The sequence below is a fragment of the Scyliorhinus canicula genome, chromosome 8, assembly GCF_902713615.1.
Source record: "Scyliorhinus canicula chromosome 8, sScyCan1.1, whole genome shotgun sequence".
Lineage (NCBI taxonomy): Eukaryota > Metazoa > Chordata > Chondrichthyes > Carcharhiniformes > Scyliorhinidae > Scyliorhinus > Scyliorhinus canicula.
In genome coordinates this window covers 194,343,304-194,366,523 of record NC_052153.1, presented here as the reverse complement: position 1 = coordinate 194,366,523, position 23,220 = coordinate 194,343,304, and the positions used below count along the sequence as shown (strand labels likewise).

General features: G+C 49.5%; 1 protein-coding gene across 1 annotated transcript in view; it reads left to right on the top strand.

Annotated features, from left to right (window-relative positions):
- The window catches only part of c9 (complement component 9), a 61,364-nt gene that overhangs the window by 21,399 nt on the left and 16,745 nt on the right, over window positions 1–23,220 (top strand). Inside the window, 6 exon segments of the mRNA XM_038805960.1 lie at window positions 2,665–2,806; window positions 6,524–6,662; window positions 8,895–9,104; window positions 10,959–11,199; window positions 17,879–18,037; window positions 22,712–22,890. Coding sequence (XP_038661888.1) covers window positions 2,665–2,806; window positions 6,524–6,662; window positions 8,895–9,104; window positions 10,959–11,199; window positions 17,879–18,037; window positions 22,712–22,890 — 1,070 coding nt within the window.

The following is a 23,220-nucleotide window of genomic DNA, read 5'->3' as shown; positions in this document are numbered from 1 at the left end:
TCGAACTGTGCTGCTGGTCTGCTTTAAAAGCCAGCGATTTAGCCGAGTGAGCTAAACCAGCCCCAAGATGATCAGAGGATTAGATAAGGTGGACAGTGAGAGCCTTTTTCCTCAGATGGTGATGTTTAGCACAGGGGGACATAGCTTTAAATTAAGGGGAGATAGATATAGGACAAATGTCAGAGATAGGTTCTTTACTCAGAGAGTAGTAAGGGCGTGGAATGCCCTGCCTGCAACAGTAGTGGACTCACCAACACTAAGGGCATTCAAATGGTCATTGGATAGGCATATGGATGATAAGGGAATAGTGTAGGTGGGCTTTAGAGTGGTTTCACAGGTCGGCACAACATCGAGGGCCGAAGGGCCTGTACGGCGCTGTAATGTTCTATGTTCTATGGAGGGGTCCTTTGCTCCACGTGCTAGAATGGTCCCTCTACTGGTCAGTTAGGGTATTGCGTCCCTTGGCCTGGAGTGTCCCTGTTTCTCTGCTCTTTAACTAACTGGACTGCAGGGTCTCTTTTGCGCCCGGGTTTGCATTCTCCTCTTGTAAAAGACCTGAGCTGCACATTGTTCAAACAACCAAACAATCTGACAATGCTGGATAAACTCAGCAGGTCCAGCAGTCAGTGGAGAGAGGAATGTTCCTCTCCGAGACACTGCCAGACTTGAGTTCCTCCAGCATTTTCTGTCTTTGTTTCAGGTTTCCAGCATGCCCGGTATTTTGCTTTTAATATTCTCTTAACCGTCTGGATAGTTTTCTCCAGAGTTAAATCTTCCTTCACCTGCCGCATATCTGAGAGTGTATCGTCTGTCACCCCTACAACCATCTACCCTGGTAAGGTCAGATTTCACGTCTCCGTATTTGTAACCTTCAGCATTCTGATACAGATCATTATGAGTCAACGGTAAGAGCACAGGACTCGAAATCCCAGGGTCGTGGGTTTGTGCCCCACATTGGGCGCCATTGCTTTGGGGTGGCACAGTGCTTAGCACTGCTGCCTCACAGGGCTAAGGATACGGGTTCAATTCCGGCCTTGTGTCGCTGTCTGTGCGGAGTTTGCAATTTCTCCCATGCCTGCATGGGTTTCCTCCGGATGCTCTGGGTTCGTCCCACAGTCCAAAGATGTGAAGGTGAGGTGAGGTTACGGGGCTAGGGCAGGGGAGTGGGCCTCGATAGGGTGATCTTTCAGAGGGTTGGAGCTGACCTAGTGGGCCGAATGGCCACCTTCTGCGCTGGGGGGATTCTGTGCTTCTCTTGGCCGCTGAACTCGCTGACTAAGTTTAACCTTTTCAAGGATTTTGTTTCTTAGGTAAAAGTAAATCTAAAATGATTTTAGTACTTCATCCATTCAGTGATTAATTGATTCCTTGGGCTGGATTGTCCGCCGCGCCACATTTCTGTTTCACCCTGCCAGCGGGATGCTCCGTTACACCGGCCGGTCAATGGGGCTTCCCATTGTGGGGCTGCCCCACGCCGTCGGAAAACCCCTGGGCTTCCGGCAAAATGGAGAATCCCGCCGGCAGAGAATCCAGCCCATGTCGAGCAGTGATGCTCTCTGCTATTACGTCTACCAAATAAAGCAGTGTGTTAACTTGTTCAGACGCTGTCTTTTACTCATGTATCCAAGGAATAGTTTTCTCCAAATTCCCCAATTATGTGATTGATCCGGACCTTGGGTAAGTCTGAATTGATCTGTAAGCGTAGATCTCAGATCCATGTATGAAATCATTTTTAGTGTATGTTCAGCTTTAAGAAGTTGCTGAAATTCAAGATGGTGGTGCCGATAAAACTTTTAAATTCCAGGATACAGCAAGGCCTGGGAGTCCTTTAATTATTTCTTTGGCCAGAAATTGCCGTGAAAAAACTGTCGGGGAAATTGAATTCCCGAGGCAGCACCTGACCACGCGGCATCCGAGCTTGCTCAAATTACTAACAAAAAAATTAACTAATATAGAAGAATTGCAGCTGAAGAATTAGTTTGAAAGACCAGCATTCCCTGTGTTGCGACACTAAAGTGTAGCTCTGAAATGGAGGTGGTTGCATTCAGTCGATCAAATCAGACCTTGAAATTTCTGCCTTCAGCTTCCAAGCCTTTCATTGGAGCTTTTCCCCGGCAGATTTCCTCCCTGAATCTGCTTCTGAGGGTGTTTCGCAGGTTGAAACGCTTCTTCAAATTTTTCATCGGTCTGCAGGATTTTATTTTCTCTGCATTTTTGGTGAGGATTTTTTTTTTCCTCTTCACTGTAACCAGGTTGCAGGGTGTTGAATCCTGTTCAGTGGACCTCGATGAAGTCTTAAAAGTCTTAAATAGGTTAACTGTATGTAGTTGTTATCTACAAGAATGATATACATATGTACAATATATAGGGTTAGACTATTGAGTTGGATGATCAGCCTTGATCGTGATAAATGGCGGAGCAGGCTCCAAAACCCTTCATTACATAGATACATAGAATCTGCTCCTATCTTCTATGTATCTATGTATCTACGTAATAAAGGGGCCAAGCTCAGAGCAGTCTCCATGCTTGCTTGTACACATGGCTCTGTCTGTCTCTGGTGCAGGTCATGTGTTCTCTTGCATCACTGTCCAGAGTCCCACATTAACCCTGGATCTGCCAAATATCTGATACAATGATATTGAGTGTTCTCCGTTTGTTCTCAAGGACGCTGTGTCAACAGGAGGTTAAGGTGTAACGATGATAATGATTGTGCTGACTTCAGCGATGAGGATAACTGTGAATCGTACAACTCTCCCTGTCGAAATTTCTTGGAACCTTTGGAAATAGGACGGACTGCTGGGTCAGGGTAAGCAGTAACAATGGGCCTGAGATTCTGTGGGCTGGTAGTGTTGGAATTCCACCCTGCTCCTAGTTTCCTAGAAACCCGGCTGATTCTTTCCCGCCTGACTGACCGACCGCCTCTGGCCGGCTGAGAGCTGTGTAGGGCAGCAGCTGCCTGAGGCCTTCAGCCAAATCGGAGGTGAGGCAGCCACGCCCCTCCCCGTCTGTTTAACAGCTGCCATGCGGTGGGTGTAGCCACTTTCAGGATCCACAGGGTATATAGGTTTGTAAATGGGTGGGATGGGGGTGTGGGGATATGGTGGTCAGTGGGATGGTGTCGATCGGGATGAATGGTTGGTTAGAGGTTTGGTGGTTAATGGAGGGAGGTTTCCATCTGAAGGATGCCCGGCTAGTCAGTAGGGTGGGGGGTCAGTCTTTGGGTGGTTGGGGTCAGTCAGGGTTGGCCAGTTAGTCAAGGGGGTGGGCTACTAAGTGGGGTGAAGGGTCAGTCTGCAGGGAGGGTCAGTCAGGGTTCGTCAGTTAGTCAAAGGGGTGGGGAGATCAGTGGGGGGGGGTAATCAGTCGGAGTTGGTCAGTTGGTCAAGGGGGTTGGCCGGTCAGTGGGGAGGGGTCAGACTGCAGGGTGAATCAATCAGGGTTGGTCAAGGGGTTGGCCGGTCAGTGTGGGTGGGTCAGTCTGGGTTGGTCAGTTGGTCAAAGGGGTTGGCCGGTCAGTGTGGGAGGGTCAGTCTGGGTTCGTCAGTTGGTCAAGGGGGTTGGCCGGTCAGTGGGGAGGGGTCAGACTGTCGTGTGACTCAATCAGGGTTGGTCAATTGATCAAGGGGGTGGGCTGGTCAGTGGGGAGGGGTCAGACTGCAGGGTGAATCAATCAGGGTTGGTCAAGGGGTTGGCCGGTCAGTGTGGGTGGGTCAGTCTGGGTTGGTCAGTTGGTCAAGGGGGTTGGCTGGTCAGTGGGGTCAGTTGGTAGGCAGGGTACTCCATCAGGCGTGGTTGGTTAATCAGGGAGTCGGATGGTCTGTAGGAACAGCCGGTTGGGAGGGGCTGGGTGGTCAGCTAGGGGGCGACAGTTTGAGGGGGGTGGTCAGGAGGTGAGTTGGAGGGGTCAGTTGGAGGGGTAGGGTGCTCAGTGGAGAGGGTCAGGTGGTCAGTGGGGGGGGGGGGGGTTTGGGTGGACAGTGGAAAGTGGTCAGGGGGAAGGGTGGAGTTCTGTAGGCTGCCCGTATTATAGTTCCCTAGGAGTTAGAAGTGGTTTTAATTCCTCAAACCTTTCCTGGTTAATTATTGACGTCAGTCAGGTCGAACCACCCAAGGTTGGTGACTCCAATCGTACTTTCAATGGTTCAAATTCTGAACAAGTTTGAACATCCCGGAGAATTCTTACCTGGGGACCTGCCTGGGGGAGGGTCCCCCCAGCGCATTGTTGGCCTGCCCACGGTTAAAGGTCACAGAAGCTCAGAGGTGACGGGAGAGGCAGATTAAAATGGTCGCCGTGGTCAAATGAAAAACCAGCAAAATTGGGAAATGAAGGTTGGTGCCCTCTGAACCGGTCTGGTAAACCTTAAAATGGAACACCAGTTTGGGCCAGTGCCGATCATTCCCAGCTTTTACTGCTTTTCCCTTATCCGAGAAGGGTAGTAAAATTGAAGAATGTAAATCCCTATTTATACGATCCACTAGCAGGCAGACAGAAGCCATGTTTGTAGAGAGAGAGGGGGAGGGAAGAGAATAGGGAACAGTCTCGAAAGCAATTGACAGAGTCCAGAGAGAGAGAGTCGGCTGAGGGAGACTCAGAGAATAGAATCATAACAGTGCAGAGGGAGGCCACTCGACCCATCGGGTCTGCTCCGACCCTCTGAAAGCGCACTGTACCAGGGCCCACTCCTCCCCCCCCCCCAATCCACATAACCCAGTAACCCCACCTAACCTTTTGGACACTAAGAGGCAATTTGGCATGGCCAATCAGGCCATGATTTCGCATTTCATAGAATTTACATAGAATTTACAGTGCAGAAGGAGGCCATTCGACCCATCGAGTCTGCACCGGCTCTTGGAAAGAGCATCCTACCCAAGGTCAACACCTCCCCCTATCCCAATACCCAGTAACCCCACCCAACACTAAGGGCAATTTTGGACACTAAGGGCAATTTATCATGGCCAATCCACCTAACCTGCACATCTTTGGACTGTGGGAGGAAACCGGAGCACCCGGAGGAAACCCACGCACGCAAGGGGAGGATGTGCAGACTCCGCACAGACAGTGACCCAAGCCGGAATCGAACCTGGGACCCTGGAGCTGTGAAGCCATTGTGCTATCCACAATGCTACCGTGCTGCCCTTTGGTAAGGTTCCCCATGGTAGGCTCATTCAGAAAGGTAAGGGGCATGGGATACAGGGCAAGTTGGCTGTCTGGTTGCAGAATTGGCTGGCCGAAAGAAGATGGCGAGTGGTAGTGGATGGAAAGTATTCCGCCTGGAGGTCAGTGATCAGTGGTTTCCCGCAAGGATCGGTTCTGGGACCTCTGCTCTTTGTGGTTTTTATAAATGACTTGGATGAGGAAGTGGAAGGGTGGGTTAGTAAGTTTGCCGATGACACGAAGGTTATTGGAGTTGTAGATAGTGTCGAGGGATGTTGCAGGTTACAACAGGACATTGACAGGATGCAGAGCTGGGCTGAGAAGTGGCAGATGTTGTTCAACCTAGATAAATGTGAAGTGATTAATTTTGGAAGGTCGAATTTGAATGCTGAATACAGGGTTAAAGGCAGGATTCTTGGAAGTGTGGAGGAACAGAAGGATCTTGGGGTCCACGCACATAGATTCCCTCAAAGTTGCCACCCAGGTTGATAGGGTTGTTAAGAAGGCGCATGGTGTGTTTCTTTCATTAACAGGGGATTGAGTCTAAGAGCCATGAGGTTTTACTGCAGCTTTATAAAATCCTGGTTAGACCACACTTTGAATATTGTGTCCAGTTCTGGTCACCTCATTATTCGGAAGGATGTGGATGCTTTGGAGGGGGTACAGAGGAGATTTACCAAGATGCTGCCTGGACTGGAGGGCATGTCGTATGAAGAAAGGTTGAGGGAGCTAGGGCTTTTCTCACTGGAGCAAAGAAGGCAGAGAGGTGACTTGATAGAGGTGTACAAGGTGATGAGAGGCATGGATAGAGTGGATAGCCAGAGACTTTTCCCCAGGGTGGAAATGGCTGTCACGAGGGGACGTAATTTTAAGGTGGTTGGAGGAAGGTATGGGGAGATGTCAGAGGTCGGTTCTTTACACAGAGAGTAGTGGGTTTGTGGAATGCACTGCCAGCAGAGGTGGTGGAGTCAGAGTCATTAGGGACATTTAAGCGACTCTTGGACAGGCACATGGACAGCAGTAAATTGAAGGGGAGTAGGTTAGGTTGATCTTAGATGAGGATAAATGGTCGGCACAACATTGTGGGCCGAATGGCCTGTACTGTGCTGTACTGTTCTATGTTCTATGTAATCCACCTAACCTGCACAGTGGGGGTGGGAGGGGGGGGGGTCTATAGTGGGAGGGGCAGAGGGGCAATCCAGAGAGAGAGGACTTTGTGTGAAAGGCAGTATTTAGTGAGAGAAGGAGAGGATTCAGTGGGAGAGGAGAGGGAAAGAGAGAGACTGACAACATAGAGAGAGATGGTGACAAGGCCATTGACTCTGGGTTGAGTTGAAGTGAATGACTGAGGTGAACCTTGATTTCTAGAGTGAATATCTTTGGACTGGAGCCCAGGAGAAGTGCTTTCAATAACGACTTCTACAACGGACAATGTGACCGTGTCTACGACGGATACAGAAGGACCTATTTCCGACTTCCCTGGAATGTCATAAGTTTCATCTACCAGGTAAGATAGATTCGGGATAAAGAAAAAAGGACTCACAGTGTCACAATGGAGAATACCAATGAACTTCCACTTGCAGAGATTGGGGTCTGTCTGTGTGATGGAAGGGCTCTGTTAAAGGATGGGAAGGATCAAAGGTGTGGGATGAGTCTCCGGATGGGTGAGGGGGTCAATGGAGTTCTGTAGGGCTCAGTCTGTGGTGGGGGGAAGGGAGGCCTCTATGAGGTGTATGGTGACATCCGTCAATGAGGTGGGGGCCTATCTATGGATTAGTGGGGTGGGTGTTTCAGGGATATTTAAGGAATTTCATGTCGACAGATTGGAGAGCTTGGGATAGTTGTCCGAGTTGGACAGATGAGAGGAGATTTGATCAAGGTGTCCAAAAGCACGAGGAATCGGGACAAAGTAGTTAGAGACAAACCATTCATCATTGGTGGAGGATTGAGAACCGGAGGACACCGAAAATATGGCTACGTGTTGAGAAACGTTTTGTACAGCGATTGGTTAGGATCCGGAATGTTCTGTCTGAGAGTGTGATGGAGGTAGATTCACACAGCGAGTGGTTAGGATCCGGAATGTTCTGTCTGAGAGAGACAGATTCACACAGCGAGTGGTTAGGATCCGGAATGTTCTGTCTGAGAGAGAGAGACAGATTCACACAGCGAGTGGTTAGGATCCGGAATGTTCTGTCTGAGAGTGAGAGAGACAGATTCACACAGCGAGTGGTTAGGATCCGGAATGTTCTGTCTGAGAGTGAGAGAGACAGATTCACACAGCGAGTGGTTAGGATCCGGAATGTTCTGTCTGAGAGAGAGACAGATTCACACAGCGAGTGGTTAGGATCCGGAATGTTCTGCCTGAGAGAGAGACAGATTCACACAGCGAGTGGTTAGGATCCGGAATGTTCTGTCTGAGAGTGAGAGAGACAGATTCACACAGCGAGTGGTTAGGATCCGGAATGTTCTGTCTGAGAGTGAGAGAGACAGATTCACACAGCGAGTGGTTAGGATCCGGAATGTTCTGTCTGAGAGAGAGAGAGACAGATTCACACAGCGAGTGGTTAGGATCCGGAATGTTCTGTCTGAGACTGAGAGAGACAGATTCACACAGCGAGTGGTTAGGATCAGGAATGTTCTATCTGAGAGCGAGAGAGACAGATTCACACAGCGAGTGGTTAGGATCCGGAATGTTCTGTCTGAGAGAGAGAGAGACAGATTCACACAGCAAGTGGTTAGGATCCGGAATGTTCTGTCTGAGAGCGAGAGAGACAGATTCACACAGCGAGTGGTTAGGATCCGGAATGTTCTGTCTGAGAGTGAGAGAGACAGATTCACACAGCGAGTGGTTAGGATCCGGAATGTTCTGTCTGAGAGTGAGAGAGACAGATTCACACAGCGAGTGGTTAGGATCCGGAATGTTCTGTCTGAGAGAGAGACAGATTCACACAGCGAGTGGTTAGGATCCGGAATGTTCTGTCTGAGAGTGAGAGAGACAGATTCACACAGCGAGTGGTTAGGATCCGGAATGTTCTGTCTGAGAGCGAGAGAGACAGATTCACACAGCGAGTGGTTAGGATCCGGAATGTTCTGTCTGAGAGTGAGAGAGACAGATTCACACAGCGAGTGGTTAGGATCCGGAATGTTCTGTCTAAGAGTGAGAGAGACAGATTCACACAGCGAGTGGTTAGGATCCGGAATGTTCTGTCTGAGAGTGAGAGAGACAGATTCACACAGCGAGTGGTTAGGATCCGGAATTATGGGTTGAATGCGCTCCGGTGTTGTAACACTGAAATTAAAATGTATGAAAATCGCTTATTGTCACGAGTAGGCTTCAATGAAGTTACTGTGAAAAGCCGCGAGTCGCCACATTCAGGGGCTGGTTTAGCTCACCGGGCTAAATCGCTGGCTTTTAAAGCAGACCAAGCAGGCCAGCAGCGCGGTTCGATTCCCGTACCAGCCTCCCCGGACAGGCGCCGGAATGTGGCGACTAGGGGCTTTTCACAGTAACTTCATTGAAGCCGACTCGCGACAATAAGCGATTTTCATTTCATTTCATTTTCATTTCATTCATTCCGGCGCCTGTCCGGGGAGGCTGGTACGGGAATTGAACCGTGCTGCTGGCCTGCTTTCAAAGCCAGCGATTTAGCCCTGTGCTAAACCAGCCCCTAACAATTCTTGATCCCAATTTAATATTCTTCAGCTCCAAGTATCCGGCGGTTTGATTTGATTTTTTCAGAGTCGATCAGAGGGGTCCTTCACAACTGAGGTTTATGAGAGTTCGTCTGAAGTTGTCACACGGGTGGTGGATGAATGGACATTTAATCTCAACGCTGGATCCTCTCCGCGATCCTTGAGTGGTTGGCGCATAAATGCTCGCGGACAAGTGGGCATCAATGCCAACATTTCAAGCAGTCTCGAGACTCTGTTACGCCTGAATATGTCGCAGGTACAGTCCCATGTCAAAGGTATCAGAAATGTCCTCACATTGAGAGAGAGAGAATGGGACAGAGGGGGAGGGAGGCTGAAGGATGCTTGGGGAAGAAGAGAGTTAGCGGCGGACAGAGAGAGGGGACAGAGTGGACAGAGAGAGGAAGAGAGTGGGGGATAGAGAAAGTGCAGAAATAGAGATAGAGATAAAGTGGGGGGAGTAGGTCAAGCGGAGAGAGTGAGCGCGGGGAGAGATAGAGCAAGGGGGAGACAGAAAGAGAGCATTTAGGAGAGCGGAGAGGGGAACGTGGAGAGTGGTGAGAAGGAGTGTCTCTGGGAGGGGGGCAGTGTCTCTGGGGGGGGGGAGGGAGTGAACGTGGGGGGGGGGGGAGAATGAGTCTGCACGTGTGGATACAGACCTTCGCTTCCTTCCTCAGGATCATTAATACAGATTGGAAATAGCTGGGCTCCCAGCGCTGGTCCCTGTGGAACCCTGCAGGTTACAGGTGGTCAAGCTGAAACAGAACCTCTTTTCCCCACTCGCTGTTTCTTGCTCCTCTGACAGTTCTCTATCCGTGCCCATGTACTCAGATGAATTCTACATCCCAGGACACCCAAAGCCCGCTTCCAGACGGGATGGAGAATTGGGTTTCCGGCGGAAATCGGGATCGGCGCTGATCCGTCACCGATGCTCCAATTCCCCACTGGCGGAGGGATTGCCCCTCATGCCCGCGATCATTAATTGGTCTTAATGACCCCTTTGCATCCACCCCAATCGCCAGCCCCTCCGGATTTTCCAGTCCTCTGGACTGCCAATCACGTGGCTGGGAATCCCGAACAGTCTCACCAAATATGAACCCTGATGGTGGGTCAAGGGGGTAACGCCAAGGGCCACCCTCCCGCTTCCACCCCTAACACACCCACCCCTCCTCTACCAGACCCCTCCTCTACCAGACCCCCCCACCCTCCAAGAGACCCCCCTAAAGACCCCCAAGAGATCCTCTAAATAAGTGGCCCCTTAACAGGGGAACCCCTTGGGACCTCCCCAAACCGGGACCCCGCAGAGACCCCCTTAATCGGTGGATAGCCTCCCGAGACCCCCTTAGTGGGGGGACCTCACAGGAACCCCCTAACTATAGGAACCCCCCACAGAGACCAGAGGGACCCTCTAACTGGAGGGACCCCCAACAGTGACCCCCTAACTAGAGGGAACCACCCCCCTCACAGGGATCCCGTAACTCGAGGACCCTCCTCCACCAAGGAACAAATCCCTGTCTGGAGGCTAGAGAGTGGTCCAGACAGGGCAAGTGACAGACATTATAGTTGTAACACTTACCTGGAAGCACCACTTGTCCATTCCTGGAAAGAGTACAGACGTGCCTTGTGTTTAAACCACTCAGAACTTCCAGCTACAAGCCATTCATTCATTTCTTGTAGTGGGCTGTGATTGACAGCTTCCACAAAACAGCCGCAGCCTTGATTCATTCATCTTCCTTCATGGGCGAGTGACTGTAAAAGTGCTGAAAACCCAATGTTCACAAACATCAACCACATCAAAGAGAGGTAAGTGCTTTGCAATCGCAGACTTGAGTGATTGGAATGCATTTAGCATTGGAATGCACTTAGCTCACTCTGATGTGTTATGAGAGAGAGACTGTGGTGTTAGAGGGGTGGATCTGGGGGAACAGTATGGATGGGGGGGGCGGTGACGTGAGCAGAGTGAGGGTGGTGGGGCAGTGGTTTGGGGGAGTGCAATTTGGATTGTGGGGAGCGAAGGGAAATAGAGTGAGTGGCCATAGTTTCCTTATTCTGTTGGGTGTAAGATTTAAGTCCGATTCAGAAATAATTGATTTTTCTAATCTCTCCAATCTAGTCCAATGAATACTTCCGGGTGAAGGGTCAAGTACAATTGGCAAAGTTCCAAATGCGAAGGAATCGTTTTGAGCTTGATGAAGATTTTATTACTGATCTAAAGAATCTGCCCACGCAATATGATAAGGGGGTATATTTTAAAATCTTGGATGATTATGGTACACATTACGCATCTTCAGGAACACTGGGTGGTGATTATCAACTGGTATATGTGTTGGACAAGTCCGAGATGATTAAAGAAGGTAATTTCTTGTTCCATAATCTAAAGCTACTTTGCAGTTGCCTCCTACTCGACCACTGTCCTGTTGATCAGTCTTGGCTGTGACTCAGCTGATTCCAGGTTCAAGCCACTGAAAGGAATTGATCAGCAAGACTTAATTTTAAAACTTTTACAGAACTGTCAAACCCCAAGTCAACTTAAAATGAAGCGTGAATGAACAGAAATTTGTAATTTCACGCAATTGGCTGAAGTTTGAGAAGACAAAGACGCACCTTGCAACAACCATGTGGTGCCATGTCCCATTTCAAAGTTCTCTAACTCGGCCCCCACTGTAGAGGATCTCACCCTTTCCCCCTCAATCAATTTGGCCTTCGCGTTGTGTTCTCCAGATCGACCATAAAACTCCAACAGTGCTGAAGGAGGCCGTTCGGCCCACTGAGTCTGCAAGAGCACCCCAAACTAGGCCCACAGCCCCACCCTATGCCGAAAACCCCACCTAACCTGCACAGCTTTGTCACGGAGGGGAATGTAGCACAGTCCAGGGCAGCACGGTGGCGCAGTGGTTAGCATTGCTATCTCACAGCTCCGAGGTCCCAGGTTCGATCCCGCCTCTGGGTCACTGTCTGTGAGGAGTTTGCACATTCTCCCCGTGTCTGCGTGGGTTTCACCCCCACAACCCAAAGATGTGCAGGGTAGGCGGATTGACCGTGCTAAATTGCCCCATAATTGGGAAAATGAATTGGGTACTCTAAATTTAAAAGGGAAAACGTGCAGACTGCGCACAGACAGTCACCCGAAGCTGGAATTGAACCCGGGTCCCTGGGATTGTGAGGCAGCAGTGCTAACCACAGTGCCGCCCCTTCTACAAAGCAGCTCTAAATCAGGTCATATTGGTGCTGATATGCAGCCTTCCAACATCCTGTCTCAATCCGGCGAACAATCAGCAAACCCAATCCAGAGTCTGCTGCAACCATACAATCAGCACAGTCTTTCGTATGCCTGAGTCTCTCACCCCCACCTTTTAGGATTCACTCCCTTTTAACTTACATAAGAACATAAGAACATAAGAGCTAGGAGCAGGAGTCGGCCATCTGGCCCCTCGAGCCTGCTCCGCCATTCAATTAGATCATGGCTGATCTTTTGTGGACTCAGCTCCACTTTCCGGCCCGAACACCATAACCCTTAATCCCTTTATTCTTCAAAAAACTATCTATCTTTACCTTAAAAACATTTAATGAAGGAGCCTCAACTGCTTCACTGGGCAAGGAATTCCATAGATTCACAACCCTTTGGGTGAAGAAGTTCCTCCTAAACTCAGTCCTAAATCTACTTCCCCTTATTTTGAGGCTATGCCCCCTAGTTCTGCTTTCACCCGCCAGTGGAAACAACCTGCCCGCATCTATCCTATCTATTCCCTTCAGAATTTTAAATGTTTCTATAAGATCCCCCCTCATCCTTCTAAATTCCAACGAGTACAGTCCCAGTCTACTCAACCTCTCCTCATAATCCAACCCCTTCAGCTCTGTGATTAACCTAGTGAATCTCCTCTGCACACCCTCCAGCGCCAGTACGTCCTTTCTCAAGTAAGGAGACCAAAACTGAACACAATACTCCAGGTGTGGCCGCACTAGCACCTTATACAATTGCAACATAACCTCCCTAGTCTTAAACTCCATCCCTCTAGCAATGAAGGACAAAATTCCATTTGCCTTCTTAATCACCTGTTGCACTTGTAAACCAACCTTCTGTGACTCATGCACTAGCACACCCAAGTCTCTCTGAACAGCGGCATGCTTTAATATTTTATCGTTTAAATAATAATCCCGTTTGCTGTTATTCCTACCAAAATGGATAACCTCACATTTGTCAACATTGTATTCCATCTGCCAGACCCGAGCCCATTCACTTAACCTATCCACATCCCTCTGCAGACTTCCAGTATCCTCTGCACTTTTCGCTTTACCACTCATCTTAGTGTCATCTGCAAACTTGGACACATTGCCCTTGGTCCCCAACTCCAAATCATCAATGTAAATTGTGAACAATTGTGGGCCCAACACGGATCCCTGAGGGACACCACTAGCTACTGATTGCCAACCAGAGAAACACCCATTTATCCCAACTCTTTGCTTTCTATTAATTAACCAATCCTCTATCCATGCTACTACTTTACCCTTAACACCATGCATCTTTATCTTATGCAGCAACCTTTTGTGTGGCACCTTGTCAAAGGCTTTCTGGAAATCCAGATATACCACATCCATCGGCTCCCCGTTATCTACTGCACTGGTAATGTCCTCAAAAAATTCCACTAAATTAGTTAGGCATGACCTGCCTTTTACGAACCCATGCTGCGTCTGCCCAATGGGACAATTTCTATCCAGATGCCTCGCAATTTCTTCCTTGATGATAGATTCCAGCATCTTCCCTATTACCGAAGTTAAACTCACTGGCCTATAATTTCCTGCTTTCTGCCTACCTCCTTTTTTAAACAGTGGCGTCACGTTTGCTGATTTCCAATCCACCGGGACCACCCCAGAGTCTAGTGAATTTCGGTAAATTATCACTAGTGCATCTGCAATTTCCCTAGCCGTCTCTTTTAGCACTCTGGGATGCATTCCATCAGGGCCAGGAGACTTGTCTACCTTTAGCCCCATTAGCTTGCCCATCACTCCCTCCTTAGTGATAACAATCCTCTCAAGGTCCTCACCTGTCATAGCCTCATTTCTATCAGTCACTGGCATGTTATTTGTGTCTTCCACTGTGAAGACCGACCCAAAAACCCTGTTCAGTTCCTCAGCCATTTCCTCATTTCCCATTATTAAAACTCCCTTCTCATTCTCATCCAACTTGCTCTTGCTTCTCTTCCCGAAGAGCTTCTGGAGGTCTATTTTCCTGCCTCGCGCCGAACAGATGACCCAATCCCTTTTGTGGGAAGTTTTGCTTATTTCAGCTTTCGTCCCCATGGAAAACCTCAGCCGCAGTTCAACTTCTCAAAAGTGATGTCATACCCAAGAAGTACAGTTATCACCCCCCCCCCCCCCCCCCCTCCCCTTCCCCCTCCCCCGCTCCAGCAACTCTTTAGTTTCATTTTGGATTTACAGAAACAGCTCGCATATAAAAACAAGCTCTGGCATGTGCTGAGGTCGCATGGCTACTTTGTGAGATAGAAAGCTGGCTGGAGAATGTGAAAGTTGCTCAAAAATGCAGGCCTTTTTTTTTTCTCCTTCCAGTAACAAGTCAAGCCTTTCCAGTTCTCCAATAATGGGGGCGGCACGGTGGCACAGTGGTTAGCACTGCTGCCTCACAGCACCAAGGATTCAGGTTCAATTGCGCCTTGGGTGGCCCAAAGATGTGCAGATTAGGTGGAGTTACACGGGCAATGGGCCCAGGTATGGGCTCCATCTGCACTATAGCGGTTCTATGAGTATCTTTACTAACAAACCCTGGAGCACACAACCCGCCATTGTTGTTACATTGTTGAAACGCAAGCTTCAAATTCGCACACACACGCAACCTGGCAGCTCATTTTGCTGGATGGTAATGTGCCCTCCCTAACCCTCACCTCATACTGCTCATCCTCACATTCCTGCCATTAATACATCAGCCATTTGTAGCATGGGTTCATAAAGGGCAGGCCGTGCCTAACTAATTTAGTGGAATTTTTTGAGGACATTACCAGTGCAGTAGATAACGGGGAGCCAATGGATGTGGTATATCTGGATTTCCAGAAAGCTTTTGACAAGGTGCCACACAAAAGGCAGCTGCATAAGATAAAGATGCATGGCATTAAGGGTAAAGTAGTAGCATGGATAGAGGATTGGTTAATTAATAGAAAGCAAAGAGTGGGGATTAATGGGTGCTTCCCTGGTTGGCAATCAGTAGCTAGTGGTGTCCCTCAGGGATCCGTGTTGGGCCCACAATTGTTCACAATCTACATAGATGATTTGGAGTTGGGGTCCAAGGGCAATGTGTCCAAGTTTGCAGATGACACTAAGATGAGTGATAAAGCGAAAAGTGCAGAGGATACTGGAAGTCTGCAGAGGGATTTGGATAGGTTAAGTGAATGGGCTAGGGTCTGGCCGATGGAATACAATGTTGACAAATGTGAGGTTATCCATTTTGATAGGAATAACAGCAAACGGGATTATTATTTAAACAATAAAATATTAAAGCATGCTGCTGTGCAGAGAGACCTGGGTGTGCTAGTGCATGAGTCACAGAAAGTTGGTTTACAGGTGCAACAGGTGATTAAGAAGGCAAATGGAATTTTGTCCTTCATTGCTCGAGGGATGGAGTTTAAGACTAGGGAGGTTATGCTGCAATTGTATAAGGTGTTAGTGAGGCCATACCTGGAGTATTGTGTTCAGTTTTGGTCTCCTTACCTGAGAAAGGACGTACTGGCGCTGGAGGGTGTGCAGAGGAGATTCACTAGGTTAATCCCAGAGTTGAAAGGGTTGGATTACGAGGAGAGGTTGAGTAGACTGGGACTGTACTCGTTGGAATTTAGAAGGATGAGGGGGGATCTTATAGAAACATTTAAAATTATGAAGGGAATAGGTAGGATAGATGCGGGCAGGTTGTTTCCACTGGCGGGTGAAAGCAGAACTAGGGGGCATAACCTCAAAATAAGGCAAAGTAGATTTAGGACTGAGTTTAGGAGGAACTTCTTCACCCAAAGGGTTGTGAATCTATGGAATTCCTTGCCCAGTGAAGCAGTTGAGGCTCCTTCATTAAATGTTTTTAAGGTAAAGATAGATAGTTTTTTGAAGAATAAAGGGATTAAGGGTTATGGTGTTCGGGCCGGAAAGTGGAGCTGAGTCCACAAAAGATCAGCCATGATCTAATTGAATGGCGGAGCAGGCTCAAGGGGCCAGGTGGCCTACTCCTGCTCCTAGTTCTTATGTTCTTATGTTCTTATGTTTGATGCTCCCATCTGTTTCACCACAGCCAATTGGGAATGCATTCTTTGACATCGAATTAGGTTATTCCTGACTTTACACCAAACGTTTCCTCCAAATTTTCAGTGTAATTATCACCAGTGGATGGAAGTGACTAAATAAAATAATAAACACATTTTTTTTTAGAGCAGCACAGGGGAACAGTGGTTAGCACTGCTGCCTCACAGCTCCAGGGTCCCAGGTTCAATTCCAGCCTCAGGTGACTGTGCGGAGTCTGCACCTTCTCCCCGTGTGTGCGTGGGTTTCCTCCTGGTGCTCTGGTTTCCTCCCACAATCCAAAGATGTGCAGGTTGGGTGGATTGGCCAAAGATGTGCAGGTTGGGTGGATTGGCCAAAGATGTGCAGGTTGGGTGGATTGGCCAAAGATGTGCAGGTTGGGTGGATTGGCCAAAGGTGTGCAGGTTGGGTGGATTGGCCAAAGATGTGCAGGTTGGGTGGATTGGCCAAAGATGTGCAGGTTGGGTGGATTGGCCAAAGATGTGCAGGTTGGGTGGATTGGCCAAAGATGTGCAGGTTGGGTGGATTGGCCAAAGATGTGCAGGTTGGGTGGATTGGCCATGCTAAATTGGTGGAGTTACAGGGTTGCAGGGGTAGGGTCGAGGCATGGGCATGAGTGGGATGCTCTTTCCGAGGGCCGGTGCTGACTCAACGAGCGAATGATGTCCTTGTGCACTGTAGATTCTATGATGCATGTTCTTCTCAGCTGCCTCTCAGCCATCTCCCAAAGACTCCAGGATGACACACAAGTGCTGGATCTAATTCCACCTGTGGTGATATGCATCGCTGTAAATACGCAAGGGGTTAATGTAAATACACGTAGACTAGCTAGACACTAGAGGGAGCACCAGAGACAGGACACACAGACATTCAACCAATAGGTCAGTAAGATAGGACACGAGCAATGGGTATTCACGATACACACAGTGGTGACATTACCACAGGAGGGCATTACACCAACCCATATATAAAGGACACAGCACACATGATCTTCCTCTTTCCAGTGGAGACTCTCAGTGAGTACACAGGGTTGATTTGAAACACATCACACCCACCACTTGGATTGTAGCAGACTGGTTCGTCAGTCTGGGTAGCTGTAGCAGGATTAACAGGACAATCAAATCCAAGTAGGAGAATTGTTAACAGTTTAAATAAATGTGTTAAAGCTAGCTCCAAGTCTGAACCTTCCTTTGTCAGAGTGCAGATCAAGGAAGCAGCTTCTGCTATGTCAAAAGCATAACAAAACACCATCAACCATAACAACTTGTATTTATACAGCACCTTTATCATTGGACAGCTTCCCAAGGTGCTTCACAGCAGTGTCAACAAACGGTATTGGACACTGAGCCACATGAGAAAAGACGCTCCAAAGCTGGGTCAAACAGGTTTTGACGAGCAGCTTAAAGAAGGAGGGGAATACTCAGATGTTGAAGAATTGGCAACGTCAGCCCCCAGGCAGTTGAAGGCACAACAGTCAATGATGAAGCAACTAAAATTGGGAATGGTCAAGTGCTCTGAATTAGAAGATATTTTAGAGGGTCCTGGGGCATGAAGAGATTTGAAAGTAGACCTGGTGTTAATGTAGATCAGGGAGGCAACGCAACTCTGCAGCCAATCCACTCTGAATTGAAGCAGGTCAGGAAATGTCAGGGCAGTTACCCTCAGTACCTTCAGCATGATTGGGCTCTGCATCAGTGAGGTTCAACTTGTAACTTAACATCTTCTCATGTTCTATGTTTATAGATATTACCAATGAACATGTGAAGCTATGTCTGGGGTTTTATGGCGATATCAACGTCTACACACCAACCGATATTCCAGGAATTATCCCCAGAGTAGCATTCAACGTCAACGCCGCCATCAATGCTGATATCTGTCATAAGATCACACATGCACACTCAAGTATGTATGCAGATTATATAGAAACAAGGGCGTGATTCTCCGGCCAACGAGGGATGGGGTGCAATCCCGGTTGAGGATGGGCCGCCATGGGGGGTTGGAGGTTTTGGGTCTGGGGGGGGAGGGTGGGGGGCGGGGGGGGGGGGGGTGGGGGGGGGGAGGCTGGGGGGCGGGGGGGGGGGGGGGTGGGGGGGGGAGGCTGGGGGGGGGCATTGGACCCACGTGGATTCGCCATACCAACCCCTGGATCGTGTGTACCCATTCTGGGGGCAACCCTAGTCCCTGCCCGCCTGCCCCACCGACCACCCATAACTCCCACTGACAACGGAGGCCTCTGGCCGCACGGCTGAAGGCAAATGCTGATAGGGAATTGGCAACCGTGGTTACTTCACACGGCCCAAGCGGATCCCCATGGGTGGGCGGGCCGTATACACTGTATGAGTCATTGCCGAACACCCCAATCACATCTTCGTGCATGGACACCGCGGGAGGCAACACCACAGATACAGCGGCCAACCTTCGATACCCTAGGGGATGAGCGCAAGCCCCAGGCACACGTCTGCTCCTGGGTTTGTGTGGGCATGGCATGGGGGGGGGGCATGTCTGGGGGAATGGGGCATGGGATTGGTGGGGGGGCATGCATTGCGGAACAAAGAGCCGGAGGCATCATCGAGGTTGTGGTGTTTTAATGTTCCGAGTACATATGTGCACCACTGCACCACTCTCCCAATGGTGCCATCCCACTATCCCCACCCTCCCTCCCTTCCATCCAAGGCCCCACAACACACCCTAGCCCTCCCCCCCCCCCCTCCAATACATACTCCACTCCTTATCCTCCACTACCCTCACACCACCCTCAGTGATCTCCGAAAGGCTTGGCCCTCCTAGCTCTTTCCCTATATCTAAATGTATCCCCAGGATGCACATGTGAGGTGGGGTCAGCCAGCTGCTTACCTCGTCTCCTGGTCCTCGATGCTCTGGTGGGTACTCTGGGGCTGGAGGGCCCAGTTGCACATGTCGGGGACACATGCACAGTCGTGCCGCCATGTTAGCGTGCTGGCTGCGAGACACAGCTTCGACAGAGGGGTGGAGCTCGGGTCAGCAATTAGCCGCCGTCGTCAGTCCGTAGGACGGATCTGGGTTGCCACCCAGTACCCCCTCCTCCCGGTTGTTGCCCGTAGGGCCCTGGGGTTCACCTCGGGATGGAGGGGCAGCTGGATTGAGCCCCGGCGGCCCCTGCACCACCTGGCTCTGCCAACCCTGGAGGCTCCCCAATGTCTACACCATGGTGTCGACGTCCACGATGCTCCTCAGTGATTGGGCAATGCCGACCTACGACTGGGATGAGCTCCATGGCGCCTCGGCCATTCTCATCTGAGAGCAGGACATGTCCTGCAGAACCTCAACAAGGTCCACCTGGTACTGGGTCACATCCCCAGTGAGTCGGAGGGTCTACCGAGACCCTCAGCCATGGCCGTCATATCTTCAATAATGCTGCTGACATCGTGCACCAGGCTCTCCACTGCGGTCGCAGTGTTGGCCTCAGTGCCACTCATAGCCGGCGCCACCTCCTGAGCCCGTAGCCTCTGGGACTCCTCCAATCGGCTCTGGGCCTGCTGGATTGCCGCTGACATCTCCCTCTCTCCCAGCCACATCCTTACGTCTCCATCAGCTCGGGGTAACTATGCAGCAGAGGCTCAGTATCTGGCTGGGACTGTCCTGGGATCCATCAGACCTCCGACTGCCGTCTTGCGTGTTCAAGCTTCAGAGTTGCTGCGGAGTAAAGCAGACAAGAGTTCTGCTTCTCCATAAAACACCTTTATTTCTTTGATCCAACTTCACACACAAATCCTCACCAACAGATAGTGCCACCTGGAACCCCTTTATATTGACATCAAATTAGTATTTCGTTGGAAGGTCTGTGAGCCCATTCCTAACATCACCTGGGGGTTTGTACCTCCACTGATGTGCATCTGTGTGGTGCTCACCAGATTGCGCCCCAGAGGCCTATCCACTAATGTTGCCCACTGAAGTGTGTGTCTCTGTGAGGATGGCAGGTGTGATGCATTGACGGTGGCATACTGGGATCTCTCCTCCCAGGTAGTCTCCTGGGAGGCTGGAGAGGGGGCAGCCCTGGATGAGCATGCGCCATCGGCTGGAGGACCTGCGGGAGAATGGGAGTCAGTGGGAGGGATGGGTTAGTCTGTATGGCAAGAAAAACTCACGTGCGACAGTCCATCCGGATGGGGCCTGATGGAGCCTCACCTCTGTGTCGTGCGCCGACCTCTGGGTATGGTGACCACCCCGTCCTCAGCCACCGCTGCAACCTCCAAGGTCCGTTCCTCGAAGGCCGTGAGGATTCTTATATCCTGCCCCCCTCCGCCAGTCTGAACCCTCTCCCAATAATTGTGGGAGAGATTCTCCTGCGGAGACACAGAGAGGGCATTGTTAGCTACATGTGCGGTTCAATAATAATAATCTTTATTGTCACAAGTAGACTTACATTAACACTGCAATGAAGTTACTGTGAAAAGCCCCTAGTAGCCACACTCCGACGCCTGTTCAGGTACACAGGCGTGTACCTGTGGGACTTGTGGGAGGAAACCGGAGCACCCGGAGGGAACCCACGCAGACACGGGGAGATCATGCAGACTCCGCACAGACAGTGACCCAAGCCGGGAATCGAACCTGGGACCCTGGAGCTGTGAAGCAACAGTGCTAACCACTGTGCCACCATGCCACACATAGGATCAGAAGGCATAGAATCTGTGTGGGTAGAGTTGAGGAATCGTAAAGGTAAAAAGACCCCAATGGGAGCTTGTCATATAACGAATGGTTGAGGACTCTGGGTCCGTACCCGTTAGAGTTTAGAAGGATGAGAGGGGGAATCTTATTGAAACTTACAGGATACTGCGAGGCCTGGATAGAGTGGACGTGGAGAAGATGTTTCCACTTGTCGGAAAAACTAGAACCAGAGGACACAATCTCAGACTGAAGGGAGATTCTTTAAAACAGAGATGAGGGATATCTTCAGCCAGAGGGTGGTGAATCTGTGGAACTCTTTGCCGCAGAAGGCTGTGGAGGCCAAATCACTGAGTGCCTTTAAGACAGAGATTGATAGGTTATTGATCAATAAGGGGATCAGGGGTTATGGGGAGAAGGCAGGAGAATGGGATGAGAAAAATATCAGCCATGGTTGAATGGCAGAACAGGGTTGATGGGCCGAGTGGCCTAATTCTGCTCCAATGTCTTATGGTCTTATGTACAGGCCCCCTAACAGTAGTCAGGATGTGGAGCTGAAAATAAACCAGGAGATAGAAAAAGCATATAAGAAAGGCAATATTACAATAATTATGGGGGACTTCAATATGCAGGTGGACTAGGAAAATCAGGTTGGTAGTGGATCACAAGAAAAGGAATTTGTGGAATGCCTACAACATGGTATTTTGGAGCAGCTTGTGACAGCCTACTAGGGAACAGGCAATTCTGGATTTGATGATGTGTAATAAGACAGACTTGATGAGGGAACTTAAGGTGAAGGAACCCTTAGGCAGCAGTCACCACAATATGATAGAATTTACCCTGCAGTTTGAGAGGGAGAAGCTGGAATCAAATGTAACGGTATTACATGAAGGAAGAGCTGGCCAGAGTTGAATGGAGGGGGACTCTAGCAGGGAAGACAATGGAATAACAATGGCAGGAGTTTTGGGGGGTTATTCTGGAGGCACAACAGAAGTTCATCACAGGGACAAGGACTGAACTGATCTCTCCACACATCTTCTCTAAGGAGTGATACGACACTCTGTATGTTTCACCCGATGCCTGTGTCTATGTATTTACATTGTATGTTTATCGTATGTCCTATGTTTTTTCACATACGGAACAATCTGTCTACACTGTATGCAGAACAATACCTTTCACTGTACTTCAGTACACGTGACAATAAATCAAATTAAATCCAATAAGGTTCTTGTCAGACCCCATTTGGAGTATTGTGAGCTGTTTTGGGCCCCGTATCTAAGGAAGGATGTGCTGGCCTTGGAAAGGGTCCAGAGGAGGTTCACAAGAATGATCCCTGGAATGAAGAGCTTGTCGTATGAGGAACGGTTGAGGACTCTGGGTCTGTACTTGTTGGAGTTTAGAAGGATGAGGGGGGATCTTATTGAAACTTACAGGATACTGCGAGGCCTGGATAGAGTGGACGTGAAGAGAATGTTTTCACTAGTGGGAGTGACTAGAACCAGAGGACACCATCTCAGACTAAAGGGACGATCCTTTAAAACTGAGATGAGGAGGAATTTCTTCCGCCAGAGGGCGGTGAATCTGTGGAACTCTTTGCCGCTGAAGGCTGTGGAGGCCAAATCACTGAGTGCCTTTAAGACAGAGATAGGTAGGTTCTTGATTAATAAAGGGATCGGGGTTATGGGGAGAAGGCAGGAGAATGGGGATGAGAAAAATATCAGCCATGATTGAATGGCGGAGCAGTCTCGATGGGCCGAGTGGCCTAATTCTGCTCCTATGTCTTATGGCCTTATGTTCTTAAGGACAGATGAGTAAATATTGGGTCCCATGACAGCGACACCAATTGCCAGAGCTCTTCATTCTGCGGTTTTGTTAATAAGGGTCAGCAACTAGAGAATCTCTTCTGTGCTGGTTTTAAATGGCCGTCTTTTTCAGCCCTCCAAACTGCAAAGCGTATCATCAAGGGCGTGCTGTCATTTGTTAATGGTGGGGATGCAGCGTTTTTCACTCGGCTCAACGCCATGCTGTCGAATAGGAATCAGCCAATCGATGCTTCTCTCTACACTGCCTGGGCCAGCTCACTCATTCACTCGCCCGCTATAGTGAGGCAGCAGGTAAGGATCCGGACATAGCCCCGTGCGATTGTTTCATCAGGACCGTTCCAGGCCAGTGAGACAACCTGACCTTGTATTCCGGAGGGTCAAAAGACAAAAGGCCTTTTTTCCCTCAGTTGGCTCACTGGAGGGAGGAGCTGAGTCCATTCTCTCTAGAATGTTCCATCAAACACTCCCAAGACGGAACCATTGAACCCCTCAAGCCTGTTCCACCAATCAATGAGATGATGGTTGACCTCTGACCTAACTTCATAAGCCCATCGTTGCCCTGTACCCATTAATATATTTGGTCATATATTGAGTAAATATCCTTTACACTGTCCTCATTAA